Here is a 23,694-nt window from a genome sequence, read left to right on the forward strand (position 1 = left end):
TCCTACCTCTGTGACCTGTGTAACCTTGCCCAAGTGAGTTAACCTTTCTGTGCCTGTAAAAGGTGATTGATGGTAAGAGTACCTACTACATAACGGTTTTTCGGAAGACTAAGGAGAGTGCTTAGAAAGATATCTGGTGCAAAGAGCTCATGGTGACTCTTGACTATGTGTACTTGCTAAGTTCAAGCCTTTGGTGGCTCTTGTCTCCTGTGAGATTATCTTTTTCCTTGTGAATTTGTGTCTTTTACAAAAACTTTTTACTGAATTTTACTGGGGCTTCTGGAGGCTTCAGAGATGAATGCTGTGTTCAACCCACCATGTTTAAGCTCTGGGAGGAATCTTAAAGAAGTGGAGGCATTCTAGAATAAAGCAGTTGGAGCAGCATGAGCAAAGGCACAGAGGCATGGAGGAAGCACAGGGTATGCAGATACCTGATGCAAAGACTACGGTGTGACATGTGGAGTCTGAAGAGGGGTGCTGGGAACGCAGCTGGGGCAGTCACCTCTCACACGGACTAGGCGCAGGCGGCACTCAACTGCAGGGGGTGTCAAATTTGGGAGCCCTGATTAGATGTGCAAAGCTTGCTTTCTGCAAGGAGATCAGCAGGAGGCTGTAGTTATTGTCAGGGTCAGAGATGAGGGTCTGACTAGGGCAGGGGAATGGGAAAATACTGCTAATAATTTCTTCCCCAATTTTTGTAATGGCAGTTTTCAAATGTAGAAAATTTGGACAGAAAGATGGAAAAAATGTAAACACTTGTGTCCCCACCACCTGGATAGAATAATTAGCATTTTGTTTTATTTGCATTATTATCTGTCAGTCTGTTTGGCCAACCATCAGTGCATTGTTACTTTTTGACACATTTTGGTGTAAGTTGCAAAATGAGGACACTTCACCCCTGAACACTGCAGCATGGGTGTCATTAACTAACTGGACCATGGTGTGTAGATAAAATTAATCTATAATCCTATCTTTATTTAAAATTTTGATATTTTGTCCCTCATTGATTTTTTTTGCATTAATAATGATTTTTAAAATTTTTTTAATTTTTAAGATTTACATCCAAATTAGCATATAGTGCAACAATGATTTCAGCAGTAGATTCCTTAGTGCCCCTTACCCATTTAGTCCAACCCCTCCCCTCCAGTAACCCTCAGTTTGTTCTCCATATTTATGAGTCTTGTCTGTTTTGTCCCCCTCCCTGTTTTTATATTATTTTTGTTTCCCTGCCCTTATGTTCATCTGTTTTGTCTCTTAAAGTTCTCATATGAGTGAAGTCATATGACATTTGTCTTTCTCTGACTGACTGATTTCACTTAGCATAATACCGTCCAGTTCCATCCACGTAGTTGCAAATGGCAAGATTTCATTCTTTTTGATTGCCGAGTAATAGTCCTTTGTATATATAGACCACATTTTCTTTATCCATTCATCCATCGATGGACATTTGGGCTCTTTCCATACTTTGGCTATTGTTGACAGTGCTGCTATAAACATGGGGGTGCATGTGTCCCTTTGAAACAGCACACCTGTATCCCGTGGATAAATGCCTAGTAGTGCAGTTGCTGGGTCATAGGGTAGTTCTAGTTTTAGTTTTTTGAGGAACCTTCGTACTGTTTTCCAGAGTGGCTGCACAGCTTGCATTCCCACCAACAATGCAAAAGAGATCCTCTTTCTCTGCATCCTCCTCAACATCTGTTGTTGCCTGAGTTGTTAATGTTAGCCATTCTGACAGGTGTAAAGTGGTATCTCATTGATTTGTATTTCCCTGATGATGAGTGATGTGGAGCATTTTTTCATGTGTCGGTTGGCCATCTGGATGTCTTCTTTGGAGAAGTGTCTATTCGTGTCTTTTGCCCATTTCTTCACTGGATTATTTGTTTTTTGGGTGTTGAGTTTGATAAGTTCTTTATAGATTTTGGATACTAACCCTTTATCTGATAAGTCATTTGCAAATATCTTTTCCCATTCTGTCAGTTGCTTTTAGTTTTGCTGATTGTTTCCTTCACTGTGCAGAAGGTTTTTATTTTGATGAGGTCCCAGTAGTTCATTTTTGCTTTTGTTTCCCTTGCCTCCAAAGACATGTTGAGTAAGAAGTTGCTGCTGGTTTTTTAAAATTTAAATTTAGTTAACATATAGTACAATATTGGTTTCAGGAGTAAAATTCAGTGATTCATCACTTACATACAACACCCAGTGCTCATCCCAACAAGTGCCCTCCTTAGTACCAATCACCTATCTAGCCCATCCCCCACCCACTTCCCCTCCATCAACCCATAGTTTGTTCTCTACCATTAAGAATCTCTAAGGATGTCTGGGTGGCTCAGTCAGTTAAATGTCAGACTTCAGCTCAGGTCATGATCTCATGGTTCATGGATTCGAGCCTCGTGTCAGGTTCTGTGCTGACAGCTTGAAGCCTGGAGCCTGCTTTGTATTCTGTGTCTCCCTCTCTCGCTGCCCTCCCCTACTTGTGCTCTGTCTCTCTCTCTCAAAAATAAATGAGCACTAAAAAAAAAAGAGTGTCTTATGCTTTGTTTCCCTCTCTCCCCCCTTCCCCACTTTCTAAATGTTTATCTGTTTTGTTTCTTAAATTCCACATATGAGTGAAATCATATGGTATTGCCTTTCTCTGACTGACTTATTTCGCTTAGCATAATACATTCTAGCTCCATCCATGCCTTTGCAAATGACAAGATTTCATTATTTTTGATGGCTGAGTAATATTCTTTTGTGTGTGTGTGTGTGTGTGTGTGTGTGTGTGTGTGTGTGTGTGTGTACACTATATCTTATTTATCCATTCATCAGTCAATAGACATTTGGGTTCTCTCCATAGTTTGGCTATTGTTGATAATGCTGCTATAAACATTGGAGTGCATATATCTCTTCAAATCTGTATTTTTGTATCCTTTGGGCAAATACCTAATAGTGCAATTTCTGGATCAGAGGGTAGTTCTATTTTTAGTTTTTTAAAATTTTATTTAAATCCAAGTTAGTCAGCATATGGTGTAATAATGGTTTCAGAAGTAGAATTTAGTGATTCATCACTTACCTACAACACCCAGTGCTCAGCCCAACAAGTGCCCTCCTTAGTGTCTGTTACCCATTTAGCCCATCCCCCTACCCACCTTCCCTCCAGCAACCCTTAGTTTGTTCTATGTATTTAAGAGTGTCTTATGGTTTGCCTCCCTCTCTGTTTTCATCTTATTTTTCCTTCCCTTCCCCTATGCTCATCTGTTGTGTTTCTGAAATTCCACATATGAGTGAGATCATATGGTATTTGCCTTTCTCTGACTGACTTAGCTCAGCATAATACATTCTAGTTTTCTAGTTCCATCCACGTTGTTACAAATGGTAAGATTTCATTCTTTTAGATTGCTGAGCAATATTCTATCATATATATATACACACACACACACATACATACACACACACATATACACATACATACATGCACCCCATCTTCTTTATTCATCGATGGACATTTGGGATCTTTCCATAATTTGGCTGTTGTTGATAGTGCTGCTATAAACAATGGGGTGCATGTACCCCTTCAAATCAGCATTTTTTGTATTTATCATTTGGATAAATACCTAGTAGTGCAATTGCTGCATTGTAGGGTAGCTCTATTTTTAGTTTTTTGAAGAAACTCCATACCGTTCTCTAGAATGGTTGCACCAGTTTGCATTCCCACCAACAGTGCAAGAGGGTTCCCCTTTCTCCACATCCTCACCAACAACTGTTGTTTCTTGTGCTGTTAATTTCAGCAATTCTGACAGCTGTGAGGTGGCAATCTCATTGTGGTTTTGATTTGTATTTCCCTGATGATGAATGATGTTGAGAATATTTTCTTTTCTTTTTTTTTTTAATTAACATTTATTTATTTTGGGGAGAGAGAGAGAGAGACAAAGTGCAAGTGATGGAGAGGCAGAGAGAGGGAGACACAGAATCCAAAGCAGGCTCCAGGCTCTGAGCTGTCAGCACAGAGCCCGATGTGGGGCTTGAACTCATGAACTGTGACATCATGACCTGAGCTGAAGTCGGACGCTTAACTGACTGAGCCACCCAGACGCCCCTCTTTTCTTTTTTTTTAGTTTATTTATTTTTTGAAAGAGAGAGAGAGAGAGCAGGGAAGGGGCAGAGGGAGAGTATGAAAGAGAACCCCAAGCAGGCTCTGTGCTGTCAGCACACAGCCTGATGTGGGGCTTGATCTTATGAACTGTGAGATCATGACCTGAGCCCAAATCAAGAGTCGAACACTTAACCAACTGAGCCACCCAGGCACCCCAGAGCATCTTTTCATGTGGCTATTAGCCAACTGGATGTCTTCTTTGGAAAATGTTTATTTCTGTCTTCACTCATTTCTTACTTAACTGGGCCCTTTGTTTTTTGGGTGTTGAGTTTGATAAGTTCTTTATAGCTTTTGGATATTAACCCTTTATCAGATCTGTCATTTGCAAATATCTTCTCCCATTCTGTAGACTGCATTTTAGTTTTGTTGATTGTTACCTTTGCCGTGCAGAAGTGTTTTATCTTAATGAGGTCCCAATAGTTGATGTTTGCTCTTGTTTCCCTTACCTTTGGCAGCGTGTCTAGTAAGAAGTTGCTGTGGCTGAGGCCAAAGAGGTTGCTTTCTGTGTTCTCCAGGATTTTGATGGTTTCCTGTTTCACATTTAAGTCCTTCATGCCTTTTGAATTTATTTTTGTGTGTGATGAAAGAAAATGTTCTAGTTTCATTCTTTTGCATGTTGCTGTCCAGTTTAACCAACACTATTTGTTGAAGAGCCTGTCTTTTTTCCATTGGATATTCTTTCCTGCTTTATTAAAGATTAGTTGGCCATATAGTTGTGGGTCCATTTCTGGGTTCTCTATTCTGTTGCATTGATCTATGTATCTGTTTTTGTACCAGTACCATGTAGTTCTGATGACTACAACTTTGTAATATAGCTTGAAATTTGGAAACGTGATGCCTCCAGTTCTGTTCTTCTTTTACAGAATTGCTTTGGCTATTTGGAGTCTTTTGTAGTTCCATACAATTTTAGGATTGTTTGTTCTAGCTCTGCAAAAAATGCTCGTGGTACTTTGCATTAATATTTATTTTTAAAAACATTGTGTTAGAATATAATCTGATTGCATTAGAACATTTATCTGCTAAGATTTTTGGCAATTTGGGGGATGGAATGCCTTACTCTCCTCACCCTGGTGACAGCCCTGCCTAGAAGTCCCAACTGAATTTTATAAACACACTGTATGGGGAGAGAATGAGCTCTCCCTACTCCTGTTTTTGGTTTCTTTGGAATTTACCTCTTCTTGGCCTAGTATGCATTACCTTTAGGATAACTGTTTAAAGACAAAATCTGCCCAGACTAGAAGAAAGAGGATGAGAGAGATCTCAACCAAATAGGGCTTTAGATCCTATGGGGGTGGGGAAAAGTGGGTTGTGGTGGTCCTGCTCCTGGCGCTGTGTTTACATAACTGGACAGACACTGCAGGCTCCTAGTAGAACCCTGGAAATGAAGTCTCTAAACATTTATGACCTCAGTGGCTCCTCACAGACCAGGCAGTAAAAAGAGCCATTTAAACATAATTGATAAGAAGGAATAATGTAAACAGTTCATATCCAGTAAACTCCCAACTTTCTAATTATTTTGGCCATTAAAACTTGAACTCACATTTCTTCCTCTTGCTCAAAGAAAATACATTACCCAATCTGGGGTTACTCTATAACTCTTGTCCTCTCTCAGCCACGAGTTGAACTGTTTATGAGTTTATACTGAGTCAACATTTGTAGAGGACCTGTGAGGGTCAGGTATCTGGTTGGCCAAGGTCACATGTTCTCTTAGTTCAAAGCCACTTTGAACCAGACTTGCAGATCTAGGCCCCAAGTCCCTGCAGGTCATGCCCTGGGCCTGGTCTGGTCCTCCTTTTGGAAGGGACATAATTATTAACAGGTTAGTTAGGTAACTGAGGCTGAGGGTGTTTAAATAACTCACACAGGGCCTGAGTATCAGTCAATTCTGTGGATCCCTATTTGCTGACTGTTTACACAATAGGGAGCATGGATATCCCTGGAGTCTACCGAAAGTTCAGGGCCCACCTAGGCCAGGTTCCCTATTACACCCTTCCTTGTCCCTCTCTATCTCTAGCATGTTCTCTCAGAATCTTTTTTTATTTAAATTCCAGTTAGTTAACATACAGTGTAATATCAGTTTCAGATGTACGATTTAGTGATTCACACTTAAATATATCATGACAAATGCCTTTTTAATCTCCATCACATATTTAACCCATTCCCTGCACTCACCTCCCCTCTGGTAACCATCAGTTTCTTCTCTATAGTTAAGAGTCTGTTTTATGGTTTGACTCTCTCTTTTTTTCCCCTATGATCATTTGTTTAGTTTCTTAAATTCCGCATATGAATGAAATCATCTATTTGTCTTTCTCTGACTTATTTCACTTAGCATAATGCTCTCTAGCTCATTGCAAATGGTAAGATTTCATTCTTTTTTGTGGCCAAATAATATTCCAATTTGTGTGTGTGTGTGTGTGTGTGTGTGTGTGTGTGTACCACCTCCTCTTCTTTACCCATTCATCAATCGATGGTTGATGGACATTTGGGTTCTTTCCATAATTTCTCTGTTGTAGATAATGCTGCTATAAACATAGGGGTGCACATATCCCTTTGAGTTAGTATTTTTGTATTCTTAAAAAAAATTTATTTTAATGTTTATTTTTGAAAGACAGAGTATGAGCAGGGAAGGGGCAGAGAGAGAGGGAGACACAGAAACCAAAGCAGGCTCCAGGCTCTGAGCTGTCAGCACAGAACCTGACACGGGGCTTTAACTCATGATCCCCGAGATCATGACCTGAGCTGAAGTTGGATGCTCAACTGACCGAGGCACCCAGGTGCCCCAGTACTTTTGTATTCTTTAGGTAATTGCTGGACCATAGGATAGTTCTAATTTTAACTTTATGAGGAAACTCCATACTGTTTTTCTTTTTTTTTTTCCAATATATGAAATTTATTGACAAATTGGTTTCCATACAACACCCAGTGCTCATCCCAAATGGTACCCTCCTCAACACCCAAGTGACTGCACCAGTTTGTGTTCCCACTGACATACGAGAGGGTTCCCCTTTCAGGGCATCTGGGTGGCTCACTAGGATGAATGTCCAACTCTTGATTTCGGCTTAGGTCATGATCTCACATTTGTGGGATAGAGCCCCATGTTGGGCTCTGTGATGACATTGTGGAGCCTGCTTGGAATTCTCCCTCTGCCTTTTTCTCTGCCCCTCCCCTGCTTGTGCTCCCTCCCCCAGTCTCAAAATAAATAAATATTTTTTTAAAAAAACATTCCCCATTCTCCATTCTCCACATCCTTGCCAACACCTTTTGTTTTTTGTGTTGTTAATTTAGACAACACAAAATGTGAGGTAGCTCATTGTAGTTTTGATTTGTATTTCCCTGATGATGAGTGATATTGAACATCTTTTTCTGTTAGCCATCTGTATGTCTTCTTTGGAAAGTGTCTATTCATGTGTTCTGCCCATTTTTAATTGGATTATTTGTTTTGGGGGCATGGCATTTTACAAGTTCTTTATATATTTTGGATGCTATTTTCTCTCATATTCTTAACCATTTTGGTTGCACAAAGTTGAGATCCCAGAAATTTTACACTTGATTAAACACTAGTGTGGTAGAGCCCCTCCTTAAGGAATGTGGTGAAAACCTCAAGACATGGGAGGGCAACCTGGCTATGTGTGCATATGTGACTCTGTAACATAGACCGCCCAATCAGGCTGTATGTCTGTATGTTACCATTTATGGGAGACAAAGACATAGAAATTGTGTAAAAGACTACACCCTACTGTGCTCGGGGCTCAGTTTTTCGGGTATGATCCCACTGAGCCTGTGCTGGCAGGAAGAACTTTGCTTCCTGGAAAGAAAAGCCTCAGTGTCACAATTCTTGGTCCTGTTACACTAGGATAGCTATAAAAATAAAAAAGGGGAGTGCCGGGGTGGCTCAGTCAGTTGAGCATCCAACTCTTCGTTTCACCTCAGGTCATGATCTCATGGTTTGTGGGATGGAGCACCATGTGGGTCTCTGTGCTGAGCATGGAACCTGCTTGGGATTCTCTCTCTCCCTCTCCCCCTTTCCCTTGCTCTCTCTCTCTCTAAAATTAAAAAAAAAGTTAATAAAAATAAAAAAATAAAAAAGGAAAATAGCAAGTATTGGTGAGGTTGTGGACAAAATGAACCCTCATACATCATTGGTGGGAACATAAGATGGTGTAGCCACTGTGGAATACAGTTTGGCAGTTCCTCAGAAAGTTAAACACAGAACTACTATATGACCCACCAATTCTACTCCTAGTTAAAAACCTAAGAAAATTGACAAGTTTCTCAAAGAAACATATCTACCTGTATGTTCATAGCAGCACTATTCACAAGAGCCAAAAGGTGGAAACAATGGAAATTAATGGATGAATGTGATGCAGGCTGGTTGGCTCGGTGGTTTCTGCACAGGACCAGCCAAGAGGGTCCTTGGCTTTGCTCAGGATGGAAATCAAACTTCAAGCCAAGAGGAAGTGAGAGCAGAGTTTATAAAAGACATAGAGTATAGTTACAGACAGAGTGGCCTAGAGACTCAGAAAGGAAAGAAGAGTGAGGCTCCTCTTTGCTTGGGGTCTGGGGTTTTATTGAGTATGGTGGTCCGATGCTGGAGTCTTCTTAGTAATCCAGGAACAAAGACGGGTGTCCTCCATAACTCACTGATACCCTGGAGCCAGGATTTTTGGTGAGTCAGTGGTCTTGGAAAACATTTATGATAACCCCACCCAGTCACTCCTTAGATATTATCTGTTGTGCTGGAAGACTCCAAGGAAATCATTAACTTCATGACCTTTACAAGGAGGACATTATCTGTTCTATAAGGCAGGCATATGTAAGATGGGGTCTAGATCCTAGCAGGAACAGAAGCAGGAAAAGGAGCCAAAAAGCAGTTTTTCATGGGGTCCTGTTAGTTTCCTGGTTTCAAATAGGTAAACAAATTGTGGTATATATGGTGAGAAATTGACATGATGAGTCATTTGAAAATGGAGCTGAAGCAGGCACTGCAGAGAAACTGCCTAACCAGCATAGTTTGAACTGGGCCAAAACCTCTGGACCAGGAAAAATGGCAGGTTTTTTTTTAATTTTATTTTTTTATTTTTTAAGATTTACATCCAAATTAGTTAGCATATAGTGCAACAATGATTTCAGGAGTAGATTCCTTAATGCCCCTTACCCATTTAGCTGATCCCCTCCCCACAATCCTTCCAGTGACCCTCAGTTTGTTCTCCATATTTATGAGTCTCTTCTGTTTTGTCCCCCTCCCTGTTTTTATGTTATTTTTGTTTCCCTGCACTTATGTTCATCTGTTTTGTCTCTTAAAGTCCTCATATGAGTAAAGTCATATGGTTTTTGTCTTTCTCTGACTAATTTCACTTAGCATAATACCCTCCAGTTCCATTCACGTAGTTGCAAATGGCAAGATTTCATTCTTTTTGATTGCCAAGTAATACTCCTTTGTATATATAGACCACATTTTCTTTACCCATTCATCCGCTGATGGACATTTGGGCTCTTTCCATACTTTGGCTATTGTTGACAGTGCTGCTATAAACATGGGGGTGCATGTGTCCCTTCGAAACAGCACACCTGTATTCCGTGGATAAATGCCTACTAGTGCAGTTGCTGGGTCGTAGGGTAGTTCTATTTTTAGTTTTTTGAGGAACCCCCATACTGTTTTCCAGAGTAGCTGCACCAGCTTGCATTCCCACCAACAATGCAAAAGAGATCCTCTTTCTCTGCATCCTCCTCAGCATCTGTTGTTGCCTGAGTTGTTAATGTTAGCCATCCTGACAGGTGTAAAGTGGTATCTCATTGTGGTTTTGATTTGTATTTCCCTGATGATGAGTGATGTGGAGCATTTTTTCATGTGTCGGTTGGCCATCTGGATGTCTTCTTTGGAGAAGTGTCTATTCGTGTCTTTTGCCCATTTCTTCACTGGATTATTTGTTTTTTGGGTGTTGAGTTTGATAAGTTCTTTATAGATTTTGGATACTAACCCTTTATCTGATATGTCATTTGCAAATATCTTCTCCCATTCTGTCAGTTGCTTTTAGTTTTGCTGATTGTTTCCTTCACTGTGCAGAAGGTTTTTATTTTGATGAGGTCCCAGTAGTTCATTTTTGCTTTTGTTTCCCTTGCCTCTGAAGATGTGTTGAGTAAGAAGTGGCTGTGGCCAAGGTCAAAGAGGTTTTTGCCTGCTTTCTCCTGGAGGATTTTGATGGCATCCTGTCTTACATTTAGGTCTTTCACCCATTTTGAATTTATTATTGTGTATGATGTAAGAAAGTGGTCCAGGTTCATTCTTCTTCATGTTGCTCTCCAGTTTTCCTAGCACCACTTACTGAAGAGACTGTCTTTATTCCATTGGATATTCTTTCCTGCTTTGTCAGAGATGACTTGGCCATATGTTTGTGGGTCCATTTCTGGGTTCTCTATTCTGTACCATTGATCTGAGTGTCTGTTCTTGTGGTAGTACCATACTGTCTTGATGACTACAGCTTTGTAGTACAGCTTGAAGTCTGGATTGTGATAAAATGCCAGTTGTTTTAAGCAATTGCTTAAGAAGTCAAAGGGATTGCAAGACTGATAGTTATGAACTTTCTGAAGATAAAACCATCAGTCAGTCAATATATAACTCAAAGTAGCCTAGCTTGTAAAACCCCCTAGAAAACTTTTTTTCCCCTTCAACTCATAAAATTGACCCCTTCTCTTTTCTCATAAAGCCCCCTTGCTTTCATCCTAAAGTGGGACTATGTTTGGGTTTCTACCTGAATCTGCTCTCCCTAAATTGCAGTTATCTTATCTCAAATAAACTCTGGTTTGCCTTTCACTGTGACTTGTTATTTTTAGGTTGGCAGTATATATCATAGGATGTTATTCAGCCATGAAAGGGATGAAGTACTGATACGTGCCTGAGCAGGAAGGAGTCTCGAAAACATTGTCCTCAGTAAAAGAAGTGCTCAAAAGAAACAGGACCCAATGGAGTCACTCATGTTAAACCCCACCAAGACTTAATACCAAATCCAATTGTAGTTTCTGCCTCTCCCAGGAGTGGAATTTTACACCAGTCGGTCTGGAATTTCCTGATCAGCACTGGTGAGGCCATCTGCCTGATAAAACCTCCTGCCTTCCCTTAAGGGAAGGTAACTTTGCCTAAAATAATACACTATTTTTTTAATGTTTATTTTTGAGAGAGAGAGAGCAAGAGAGAGTGAGTGCACAAGCGGGGAAGGGGCAGAGAGAGAGGGAGACACAGAATCCGAAGCAGGCTCCAGGTTCTGAGCTGTCAGCACAAAGCCTGATGTGGGTCTTGAACCCACGAATTGTGAGATCATGACCTGAGCCAAAGTTGGAAGCTCAATTGACTGAGCCACCCAGGCGCCCCTAAAATAACACACTCTTAACTTCCTGTCCCACATCCTTCTGTCTGAAAAATCCTTCCATTTCATATAGCTCCTGGAAGTTTACTTCTGTTTATTAAATGGGATGCTGCTGATTTGTGAATTGTTGAATAAAGCCAATTAGATCTTTAAATTTAAGTTAATAGGGGCCACATATTACATGACTCCATTTGTATGAAACCTTTAGTGTGGGCAAATCCGTAAAGACAGAATGTAGATCCATGGTTGCCAGGGGTGAGGAAAGGAGAAAGTGGGAGAATCTGCTTAATGGGCACAGGATTTTATTTTGGAGTAATTGAAATGCTTTCAGAACTAGATAGAGGTAGTTGTTGTACAGCATTGTGAATGTACTGTTAAAAAAATGAAATTCAACTGAGTAAATTTGAAAATCTCATTGGCTTTATTAAGCAATTCATGAATCTTCAGGCAACATCCTATCTAGCAAGTAGAGAGATTCTTTGAGGAGTTGTACAACATGGAAGATTTTTATAGGCAGGAGGTGGGCAAGGAAGTTATTAGCAAAAGAAAAGTTTGTTTCAGCAAGGTCATCCAACCTAGGGGAAAGGGCAGGGTCTTATTAGGTAGATTATCTCATCTTCCTCTGGGGATTCTAGAGGGGCCCATGTGACAGATTACCTCACTGGTGCTGACCAGAAGATTCCTGACTGACTGGTTAAGACAACGTTGCTTGGAGAGGTTGAAATTGCAGTTAAGATACATATTAAGCCCGGGGCGCCTGGGTGGCGCAGTCGGTTAAGCGTCCGACTTCAGCCAGGTCACGATCTCGCGGTCCGTGAGTTCGAGCCCCGCGTCAGGCTCTGGGCTGATGGCTTGGAGCCTGGAGCCTGTTTCCGATTCTGTGTCTCCCTCTCTCTCTGCCCCTCCCCCGTTCATGCTCTGTCTCTCTCTGTCCCAAAAATAAGATAAAAAACGTTGAAAAAAAATTAAAAAAAAAAAAAAAAAAAAAAAAGATACATATTAAGCCCTGGTTTGGTGTCTTGGCCTAGCATAAATGACTCCATCTTGGGCTTGTGGTTTTTCCCTTAAGCAGTACTAGTGACACTGAATTGTTCACTTTAAAATGGTTAATTTTACATTATATGACTTCTACTTCAACAAATGTTTTGAAACCAAGAAATTACCCTAACAAGTGTAAGAAAGGTCACTGTGGTACCTGCCAAGCCCAGTGGCTTTTTCCTGAGGTCCTGCCCAGTCTCCAGCCCCCTGCTGACCAGAGTAGGACTTAGCCCTGGCCCTGAAAGCAAAGAATGCTTACCTGGGGCTGTGGTGTGATTAATTCCTTATTAGCAGCCATAAAAGTCAGCTTGATTTAGACACTGTACCTTGCAACCAAGAAATGACAAACATACTCAGCAATGATAATGATGGTAAGCTGGCCATTATAAAAGCCTGAAATGCCCTCTCTTTTCTTTCTCTGACCAAATACTTATCTGTCCCTGGTACAACATGTGCCACCTCCTCTGGGAACCCACTCCCTTCCTGCCCACCCCCTACTCCCACCCCTGCCCCACATCCCACTTGTCTCTGCCTTCCCCAAGCTCCTGATGCCTTCTTTTGGAAGTGTCTGACTACAGTGGAGTACCCCACCTAGGGCCTTTGCGTAAGTGCCCTTTGTAATAGTCTTGTTCACACTTTGCCCCCATGGTGTGTCATAGCACTAGGTAGAGTGAAGACTGATTCAGACTGATAGAGAGGTCTCCATGGCCCTGAGAATAACCACATGACCAACCAAAATTGGCTGGAGCTCAAGAGTAGGGTGCACTTGGTGAGGCAGGGTGTCTGGAAAAAATCAGTGAGCTTGGCAGCTACTCATGTATCTTTTGGAATTCCTTGGAACAACAGGCAAAAATGTTTGATGAGTGTTTATTTTCTAGGGAGATACGTCATTACTTTCATTTGATTATCAGAGAAGCCTGTGTTCTAACGAAAGATCAAGAACTCCAGCTTGTAAACCTAGATGATCTTGGCCAAAGGATTGGCCCTCTCCTCTGGTCCTCTCCTTTCCCCTCTGCCCATTGCTAGTCAGTTCAGGAAGTTTTACAAGGCAGAAAAAATATTTAATTTTTTCAGTAATTTTTGAACTGTTTACCATGGGATCCCCAGTCTGGGTTCTTGACAAAAACAAGTACTGATGTTTTTCCCATTTGCAGCAAAAAGTTAATTGATGAGATTTTCTTTATTTAAAAACAGTTACTATTTTTGAAAAGGCTGTATGTGCATAAAGTAAAACATTAAAGTGGTATAAGAAGAAAGTGCTTTTATACTATGAAGAGTGATATTTTCTGTAGGTTTTTTGGGAGATACTTTAATCATGTTAAGAAAGTTCCCTGTGGGGCGCCTGGGTGGCGCAGTCGGTTAAGCGTCCGACTTCAGCCAGGTCACGATCTCGCGGTCCGTGAGTTCGAGCCCCGCGTCGGGCTCTGGGCTGATGGCTCGGAGCCTGGAGCCTGTTTCCGATTCTGTGTCTCCCTCTCTCTCTGCCCCTCCCCCGTTCATGCTCTGTCTCTCTCTGTCCCAAAAATAAAAAAAAAAAAAAAAAAAGAAAGTTCCCTGTTAGTACTTTAAAACTTTTTTTATATTATAAATGGGAATTGAGTATTATCAAATACTTTTTCTAAAACTATTTTGATGATAAGACTTTTCTTATTTAATTTGTTAATGTGGAAACTGATATTTCTATTTTTCTCTATTAGCCACCCTTGAGTTTCAGGGTCAAATCCAACTTGGTCACAGTGTATTAAGTTTGCTGGCCAAGGGTCAGGCCAGTTAGGAGATCAACTATTGGGAGCAACTGATAGATGACCCATGAGCTGGACCCAGGCAATTGGAGGCTACTCACCCTCTCCTCTGTCCTTGGAATGTGTATTTTTCTGTTTTCCCCATTCCCAGAAATAGTCCCAAAGACACAGCCTTGACATAGTGATGTGGTACTGAGTGTATCTGGACCATACACATGACTGAACCCATCATAGCTGAGCATGGGTTTTTGAGGCAGATCAAAGACTATTAGTTCCCACAGAGGTCTGGTTTCCAAGTAAAATAAAAAAAGCTTTGTGTTTAGGTGGAACTTTGTGTTAGGTAAGGCTTTGTGTTTATTAGCTTTATCAGGCATCAAGAGCATTAAGTTTTATCAAGCATCTAGAATTAGCAGATGACATGAATCTTTCCTTGTTTGCACATATTCTATGTACCTCTCTGCTGGGGAACATAGAAAGGGACATCCCACCCAACAATATTCTTAGTACCATCTTGACTAGCATCTGTTTTTCCTATTGAGATGAGGCAGAGTCCTGTGACCTGGAAGACAGAGAAGGCAGGTGCTTTCCATGGGTCTCCATGGATTAGGAACAGAATTATAACCAATTTGTTGTGGGTCTCATTATTTCCCGTAGTGACCCTTATTAGGGAAGGGCAAACGTTGATTATCAGTACGGTAGAGTGCAGAAGACTTTTCAGTCTCTATGTTCGCTTATTTACAATATATTCTTGTGATCAATAACTGTTGGGAAGCTAATTGCAGTCACTGAGTCTCAGTATCTATGAATGCAAACTGGAGATAATAGCATGACCCTTTGGAATGATGCCCAGTGAAGGCACCAAAAGGGGGAAGAAATATTTCAGAATTCCTGGGACTTTCTCTTCTACTTTTCCTGAGGATCATCTTCCAGCTCCCCATGTCTGTCCTGTGTTGGTATTCCAGCTTGGAGCCACTTCTTTCTTAATTACCTTTTTGTAGGGCTCCATTGTCTCAGAGAATCCAGAGGTATGCCACGCAGTCAATCCATGGTTTCTCAGGACACGCAGACAAAGAACATGGGTCAGATTGATGTTAATGAGCCAGTGTAATTTCTAGATGCCCTGTTATCGATTTCTCCCATTAGGTATCTAGCATGGTCACTAATGATCCTCCCAGAAAGGATATACTGGAAGCCCAGTAATTTAACCTCTACCAACTCAACTCCATCAACCTTTCTGAATGCCCCCTGAGCATATAGCGCTTTGTTGGAGACTAAGGACATAATTTTTATGACTATTTTGACTGTGCCTGTGAGAAACTTTCTATCTGTAAGGCAAATAGGGGTGGAGACCAATGAGAGGGGTGGAGAGGACAGAGAACAAGAAAAGAACTTGGGCTCATAAGACAGAAATTTCCCAGAGAAGGAAGTGGTTATATCTGTTCAAGGAGATTGGTGAGGAAAAACCCCAAAATAGGGGCTTCTGTCGCAGCTGGATTTGAGGAGGAGTAAGATCCTTCTAGGATACACAGGGACATTTCTAGGCAGAGGAAACTACATGAGTAAACATGAGTAGACCCAGGTTGTTTGAAGGATTTCAAGTATTTTGGAGTGCAGGCAGCCATGAGGACAAGGACAGGTTAGAGACTTAAGAACAGTGACTTTACCTGAGTTTCTCAAACCTTTGAGTTTACTGATAACACTGAGTTGTTTATTGATTTCTCGCAGAATATGAACTCAAAGGTCAAACTGGGAGTGTCCATGACGCTTTGCCAACACTTCGTGGGTGGGGAGGCACCTTCAGGTGGAGCACAGGTAGCTGTTATACCAGCTGGGGCTCCAGTCCCACCCCCTCTTCAGTATATACATTCCAGCCTCACTGAATCACTGCTGGTGGGAAGGAAAGCTCCACACGCACAGGCCAGCAAAGACTGGCTCACACTGCTGAAAGAGAGTAGAGGAGATTCACAGAGGGAAAGTGGCCATGGACCTGATCCCAAGCTTTTCCACAGAAACCTGGCTTCTCCTGGCTACCAGCTTGGTGCTTCTCTATCTGTGAGTAACTGTTCAGGCTCATCGCCTCTGGAACCTTGCTAATCAGCAACCTCTACCCCTTTTTCTTGTCTGTTCTGTGGATGAAGAGTTAACAAAAGGAAGTTCCTGAAGTGTTGGGTGCTTCAAACAAGCTAGAAACACATAAGGGGTTATTATTGATGTCCCTCAGATCTGCGGAAGGAGTACCCCCATGCCCCAACTCCAATTTCTGTAGTTAGGAGGGCTGAGAGATATTATTTGCTCCTGGCGATGATCTTCTGATTCAGCCCCTGTTGGGACCTAGACCCATCAAGCAGAATTCACCAGAGACAGATTAAAATCAATAGGCCCCTGTGCTCAGGGTTCTCATCCCCATCTCAAGATCTGGGGATTCTGGAGGCAGAGGACTGACTTGGGTCTTGTCTCATTATATTCACCTTCCTGCTCTGTGTCTGCTAAGGACACATGTAAAAGGATTGGGCCTGTGTCTCTCACGTGGCTCCTGCTCCCCTCCCTCTTACCACCAAGCATCGTGTACACAAGTGCACCCAGACTTCCAGGGGGGCTGGACATGCCTCACCTTCCTCTTCAGAGTGGACTCTTCCCTCTTTTCTGTGCCCCTCTCCTGGCCACTCCCCGACCTTGTAATATGCAGAACTCCTTACCCTAAATGAGTACCTTTAGAGCTGAAGAGACTTGGCAGAAATCTTGAAATTTTATTCATTTCAGGTTTTCCTTCTAGTGTCTGGGAAGTTTAGCATCAGTATAGAGATTTCTTCCTCCCTCAATATGAAATCTGCCAGCAGGCTGCAAAGACATAGCCCTGAAAGCAAATTTGGGTATTAAATATGTTTTTTCCCTCTATGTTACAGTACAGGAGGAAAATCAAAGTCATTAGCAGAGGAATTCCTTTCAGTGGTGGGTTTCCCAGTATCCTGGAACAGGTTGGGAAAGGACTTAGTTTCCAACTTCAGTCCCCCTTCTCTGCAGCTCAAGAGAACCAGAATGTCTGACAACAGAGACTTACGTGGAGCTGAAAGCATCCCACTTTTCTATGAGGCCAGTTGAGGCTGGGATACAGTTTTAATTGTACAGAAATAAGAACACTGGTTGCTCCAGGCCTCTATAAAGATAGATTCAAGTAGGATCAGACCCCAGGGGCCCCTGAGTGGCTCCACTGGTTGAGTGTCCAACTATGATTTGCGCTCAGGTCATGATCCCATGGTCATGGGATAGAGTCCTGCATTGGGCTCTGTACCGAGTGTAAGATTCTCTCTCTTTCTCTCCCTCTCTTCCTTGCTCATGCTTTCTCTCTCTCTCAAAAAGAAAAACACAAAACAAAAAAGGACCCCAGACCCCAAATAGCAACAGGGACTACAAGGAAGGAAAAGAAGAAAGGTCTCTGAGCAAACTGTTAAGAACATTTTGATATAGACTCTCAGTAACCCTCTGTTACTGAGTGGATATAATTAAGCAAACTCTCATCATTGGAGCAGAAAAAATTTTTTCTCTTCCTTCCTAGAATGATAATCTCTAAAATCATGGAAGAGTCATTTACTAAATAGGCATGAATGAATTTCCTGGAAGAATTCAGCATGAACTTTTCAGGAGATCTCAAGTATGGAAACATTTTTCAAGTGTTCAGTCTAGGATTGGGACTGTTAAATTTTCAGCTGCTCTTAGCTAATCATCATCATTATTATTACTGTTTGGGGTCTACAGTGGAGAAGGGAAAGGAGATGATGAATGAATGTAACAATTGCCATTGAAATTGACGTTATTATTTCTTCCCTACGTGTTACCTCCTCTCTTACCTGTTCTGGTTCTGCATCAGTGATGGGCCAGTCCCTGCACCTCTTCCACCATCCCTGTGACCAGGCTTTCTCTTTAACTTTATAGATATGGGACCCACACACATGGACTTTTTAAGAAGCTGGGAATTCCTGGGCCAAAACCTCTGCCTTTTTTGGGAACTGCTCTGGGGTACCGTCAGGTGGGTGTTGTTTGAGCTCCCAGCTCCCTCTTTTGCTTCTTATGGTTGCAAATTCCAGCTTAGTTCCATATTAAAAATACTCCTCAGCAGGAAGTTCTTAGGTTTCAGCAGGAAGTTCTTAGGTTTCAGACTTTCCAGAAATGGTGTCATAGTCTCCACCCAGCATATGGCCAGGTGCACCCCAGGGCTCTCTCTTGTCTGTTCTTAGGAGCCTCAGGTTTCCCCTGCGCTGGCAGTCCAGATCTCTGGCTGATGCAGCACAGGACTTGCTGTTCCAACTTGGAGCATCGTGAAGAGTTCTTTGGCAGGTGCAGGTTCCCATGAAGGCATAATTGTACTTGTTATTAGTTGAAAAGTGTCAAGGGGTTCCCTGGTGGCGACTCATTAGGCTCTGTATGCTAGAGTCAGACTTTCCTGTTCATAGCATGAGCTCTGAGTAGCCTTTTGGTTTTCCTGGATGGCTCTGGAACTTCAGTTTATGGGCAGCTCCAGATTCACCTTTGGGGAGTTTGCACATACTTGAATTCTCCTAAGAATTGCCAACCCCCTGCAGTTATTTTAATGACTCTAACCTATCATTTGCTAATGGTGACAGCTTTTGGGATTTGAGTAGTTGAACCAGAACTTTCTGTTTTACTTCTCTTCCTTCAAAGGAGATACCCTATGGGTGAGTCTGAGCAGGGAGGGGGTCTAACTGAGGCAAGACGTTGCTTGTCTATTGACTTCAGATTTTAACCTCCAAATGAATTGCGTGTGTGTGTGTGTGTGTGTGTGTGTGTGTGTGTGGGGGTGGGTGTGGGTGTGGGTGTGGGTGTTTTATTTTTCACACAAAGGTAGAACCACTCATACAAAATCACTAGAAAAGAGTTGTTTTGACAAAACTATTAAAGATTTAAAGTAACTGAATGGAATGTACTAGCAGACACACAGACTGAATGTTGAGGAGCCATATGGTTAATCCAGCTCTGATGCCTCATCCCAGGCCTGGCTCCTGAACAGAAGGTAGAAGCTCATGTCCAGAAGACAAGTAGGCAGAGTCTATATTACACACTGCTCTCTGCCTCAGAGTTCCTTTCCCACAGACCTGAGGCTTGTTCCTCAGATTCCACTTCTCCTGGCCTTCAGTGCCCAGTTATCGTTAAGAACTTCCTGGCCTTTTTCCTCTCTGAAAAAGCAATAATCTCCTTTCCACTTTTCCCAGATCAACTCCTTAGTACATGAACCCACATTTTGGACCCTGTTTTGCATAGTTAAAACATCAAAATTACTGCTGAAACATAGAGACAGGAAGTTTTGTTGTTTCCTGATTTCGAAGTGACATAAGTGAAAACTCAGAGCAAGTGTTTTAATTTGCACCATCTTTTGTGGATTGGTGGCACCGTCCCCTCTTTTCTGTGTGAGAACTGGAAGTGAGTCCACTTTGTCATTCCTCCATTCATCTCTCACTTTCTCACTCAACAAACACGTGTTAGACTTCATGTAGATCTGCTAGACTGAAAGAGGGCACAGGTGTCTTAATTTCCTAAATCTTCTGGAAATCTAGTAAGACTCATGAGATCAATGAACAAGGGGCCATGCTGACCTTCCCTCAGCTTCCATTTCCTCACATGTCCCTGAAGGTAATAATTCAGATGGTTATGACATTTAGAGACACCCATGCACAAGCCAAACATGTCAGAAAGACAGGTTACAGGGTCTTCATAGATGGGCTAAGATGTTCAGTATCTACAGTACTAGCAGACAACTCAAGAGAGACTTGAACTTCTCCATTTCATATCTGCTGTTTTCTCCTTTCCCATAAGATGCCTGTGAATAAGAGCTTCCCTCTATCTGCCAATGAGAGGTAGTAAGCCACATTTCATGCGATCTGAGTTGTTTTTGTGTCCTTTAGAGGTAGGGCTCAGTATATTTAATTTGTTTTAATATGTTTTGTTTCTCCTTGCAGGGTTTTTGTGAATTTGATGAGAAATGTTTTAGAACGTATGGAAGAATGTGGGGGTGAGTAATCTGGAAACTTCCAGTGGATAGGCTTGTTATGATGAGGCCCTCACAGTGTAGACAGTCTCAGTCGAGAGCCCCTTGGGATGAAGCCCTCTAATTAAAACTCCTGAAACCTCCCCTTCCCAGGATTGCATGTGTGACAAGGTGGACAAGTCCAAATATGAATCGGGTCTGGAGAGCTGCAGGGTATCCTTTATATTTTGGATTAATATGTGCTTTTTTTTTTTTTATTTTTTTTATTTTTTATTTTTTAATATATGAAATTTACTGTCAAATTGGTTTCCATACAACACCCAGTGCTCATCCCAAAAGGTGCCCTCCTCAAGGATTAATATGTGCTTTTGATAGAAGGGCTTTTGTAAACAGAATGGAAAACCATTTCTGCTCAGCTCTTTTCTTACTCTGTCTGCAAGTGTGTAGTTTGTTTTGTTTTGCATTTTAGTACTAAGCCAAGACTTTCCAATAGAACTATAGTCAAGTATTTCTTTTTCCAATTCTATAGACTGGAAGAGTTGTAGGAAATTTCCAGAGCACAGTGTTTCCCTGGTGGGCTGATGGACTTGGGATTTTGTAGTATGGCCTCGGCGGCTTGCAGTGGATGCTCCCAATGAGGTTGGCTAGAGGTTTGCTGAAGCAGTGTGAGAGGTATAGTGTGGTGCTGGGCTGCTCACAGCCAGTGTTGTACCTCTTTATCTTCTCTGGTCAAGTCCTCAGAATCCATAGGGCTCTGCTGAGTTGGTGTGGCCCATAAGCAACATGAAGGAATAGAGAGAACACAGATCTCTGGATTGCCACTGGTTTATCTCCAGTGTCCCTCCTACATTCAGTACTGGTCAGCTCTGGCTAGAGTCAGTAAATGGTTCTCATGCTTGGCTATGGATAAGGACCACCTAGGAGGGCTTGCTAAAAATGCATATTCTTGGTTTCCATCCTCCATTAACACAGAATTTGGAGGATGTGGGGTGGGGTGCAAGAATCCGAATTTAACTGGTAGTAGAAGTGAGATCATGAAAAGAGAGGGTAACTCCAAACCACTGTCCCTTGTCCACGCTTGTCTTGTTTTAACAAAGATGTAGGAATCACCCAAGAAAGATGATCAGGTTGATGGGAGAGCTGACCTAAGTGCCACTTCAGGGGCGCCTGGGTGGCGCAGTCGGTTAAGCGTCCGACTTCAGCCAGGTCACGATCTCGCGGTCTGTGAGTTCGAGCCCCGCGTCAGGCTCTGGGCTGATGGCTCAGAGCCTGGAGCCTGTTTCCGATTCTGTGTCTCCCTCTCTCTCTGCCCCTCCCCCGTTCATGCTCTGTCTCTCTCTGTCCCAAAAATAAATAAAAAACGTTGAAAAAAAAAAATTAAAAAAAAAAAAAAAAAAAAGTGCCACTTCAGTAACTACTATCACTGCTTCAACACTAAATATACTTGATTTGCACTGAAACCTTCTGAGTTTTAGAATACTTTTTGCAGATGGGGAGCATTTAGTGCAGTGGTTCTCCTCCATTTTTATATCTGATCACAAAGCATTTGAAGTTCCTCTGTGACATCAAAGGAAGAATAGGGGACTTATGGAAAATCTTCCATTTTGTTCTAACAAATGCAAATGATTTGTAGTAGAAAACACGATGCCAGAGAATGCTGTAATTAAGTGTAATCTAAACCTCATGCCAGTGGCTGGTTCCCATTAATGGGTCATATGGACAGTCAGGAGGTCAGGGTTAATTGGGATGGATCACATATAAGGAGTCAGCTTTGTGTGATACATGTGTCACAGTGGACTTGCCCTGCTACTAAGGGTTGTCACCTATATGGAGCCCAAGGGATTCACACTTGGGACCCACCTATAAATATAAATATAAGTAATAAAGGAAAATATATCTAAAATGAATTTACATGTTGCTTGTGTTTCTTTATCCTCTTTGTTTTTTTGTTTCAAATTTTTCTGAGTTAATGCTACCAAGGATTTCTCTTTAATATTTAAATAATATTTCCTTTAAAATGTAACTAGGAAGCATATTTTAGAAAATAGAGCAAAGAAGTAATTCATAATTTTGCCATCCCTTTTTGAGCATTCCAAGTCTCTTCATTTGCAGACATATCTTACATATTTGTGATCATTGTGTCTACAATTTTCATCTAATATTGTGTCATTTCATGTGTTCATTTCATGTATTGATATATCTTCAAAATTATAATTATTAGTGACTGAGTGGGTGGATTCTCCTTCATTATTTTTTCGTTCTTAGATAATTTACTTGCCCCCAGTTATTTACTAACCTAACTTCTTCTTTGATAATATATATAAAATATTTGAAATGTTTGAAGTACTTCTAAAATATTTGAAATATTTTTACCATACAAAAAATTATAGAGAATAGTCCCAGAAATACCCATGTAAACACATGGACTTAATAAAGGTTCTAATGTTATTTCTGACTGTGGAATGGATTAGGTAACATCAGGTTAAAAGTCTGGACTTCCAAGAGTGGCTGCCACTGCAGAAACTGGCACGTTAAATTTAATCAGCTCTGTTTTCCCGACATAGGTTTTATGATGGGCGGCAGCCAGTGTTGGCGATCACAGATCCGGACATGATCAAAACAGTACTAGTGAAAGAATGCTATTCTGTCTTCACAAACCGGCGGGTAGGCATGGATTTATTTTAAATTTACATAGTTATTTATAAAGCTTTTATTTCAAAATAATAATGGATTTACTGGAAATTGTCCCAGGAGGTGTCATGTCATGTGGCCTTCAAGCTGTTTTCTCTAAGATAATATCTTGCTTAACTATATAGGACAGTATCAAAGCAGAATTTGTCATTGGTTCTAGCCACAGAGCTTATTCAGATTCCAGCAGTTTTATGTTTACCCATTTGTGTGTGTGTGTGTGTGTGTGTGTGTGTGTGTGTGTGTGTGTGTTGCTGTCTGAACATTTATCTTACTTGTAGATTAGTGTATCTACCACCACAATCACGTTACAGAGCTGTTCCATCACCAAAAATCTCCCTCTTACTATTCTTTTGTAGGCACGGTGTGTAGCTTGTCTATTCATTGTATCAGGGTCTTCAGCAGAGCAAACATTATTTTTTATTTTCATAAGGCCAGTTTATTCGTTTTTTCCTTTTATGGGTTATGACTTTGGCATCAAGTTTGAAAACTCTTCACCTAGCCCTAAGTTGCAAAGATTTTCTCCAAGTATTTAGTTTTATGTTTTACATATAAGTATATAGTTTTGTATAGTTTTGTGTTTTACATTTAAGTCTGTGATCTGTTTTGTGTTAATTTTAGTGTTAATTGTGAGGTGTGAAATTTAGGTCAAAGATCTTTGTTTTTGGCCCATGAATGTCTAATGGCTCCAGCACCAGTGTGAAAAGGCTGTACTTCCTCCACTGAATTGCTTTTGTA

General features: G+C 41.4%; 2 protein-coding genes across 3 annotated transcripts in view; one reads left to right on the forward strand and one right to left on the reverse strand.

Annotated features, from left to right (window-relative positions):
* Nucleotides 1–23,694, reverse strand: part of TRIM4 (tripartite motif containing 4) — a 423,353-nt gene that overhangs the window by 160,171 nt on the left and 239,488 nt on the right. The window lies entirely within an intron of this gene.
* LOC132674742 (cytochrome P450 3A12) overlaps nucleotides 16,125–23,694 on the forward strand; it is a 93,159-nt gene continuing 85,589 nt past the window's right edge. Inside the window, exons 1-4 of one of the 2 annotated variants that reach the window (XM_078439843.1) lie at nucleotides 16,125–16,322; nucleotides 18,201–18,294; nucleotides 20,240–20,292; nucleotides 22,833–22,932. In XM_078439843.1, the coding sequence (XP_078295969.1) occupies nucleotides 16,252–16,322; nucleotides 18,201–18,294; nucleotides 20,240–20,292; nucleotides 22,833–22,932 (318 nt within the window). In that variant the 5' untranslated portion in view covers nucleotides 16,125–16,251. The remainder of the gene's footprint in view (nucleotides 16,323–18,200; nucleotides 18,295–20,239; nucleotides 20,293–22,832; nucleotides 22,933–23,694) is intronic. The other variant, XM_078439842.2, reaches the window with a different exon arrangement.

This window comes from Panthera onca, chromosome E3 (assembly GCF_046562875.1).
Source record: "Panthera onca isolate mPanOnc1 chromosome E3, mPanOnc1 haplotype 2, whole genome shotgun sequence".
Classification (NCBI taxonomy): Eukaryota; Metazoa; Chordata; class Mammalia; order Carnivora; family Felidae; genus Panthera; species Panthera onca.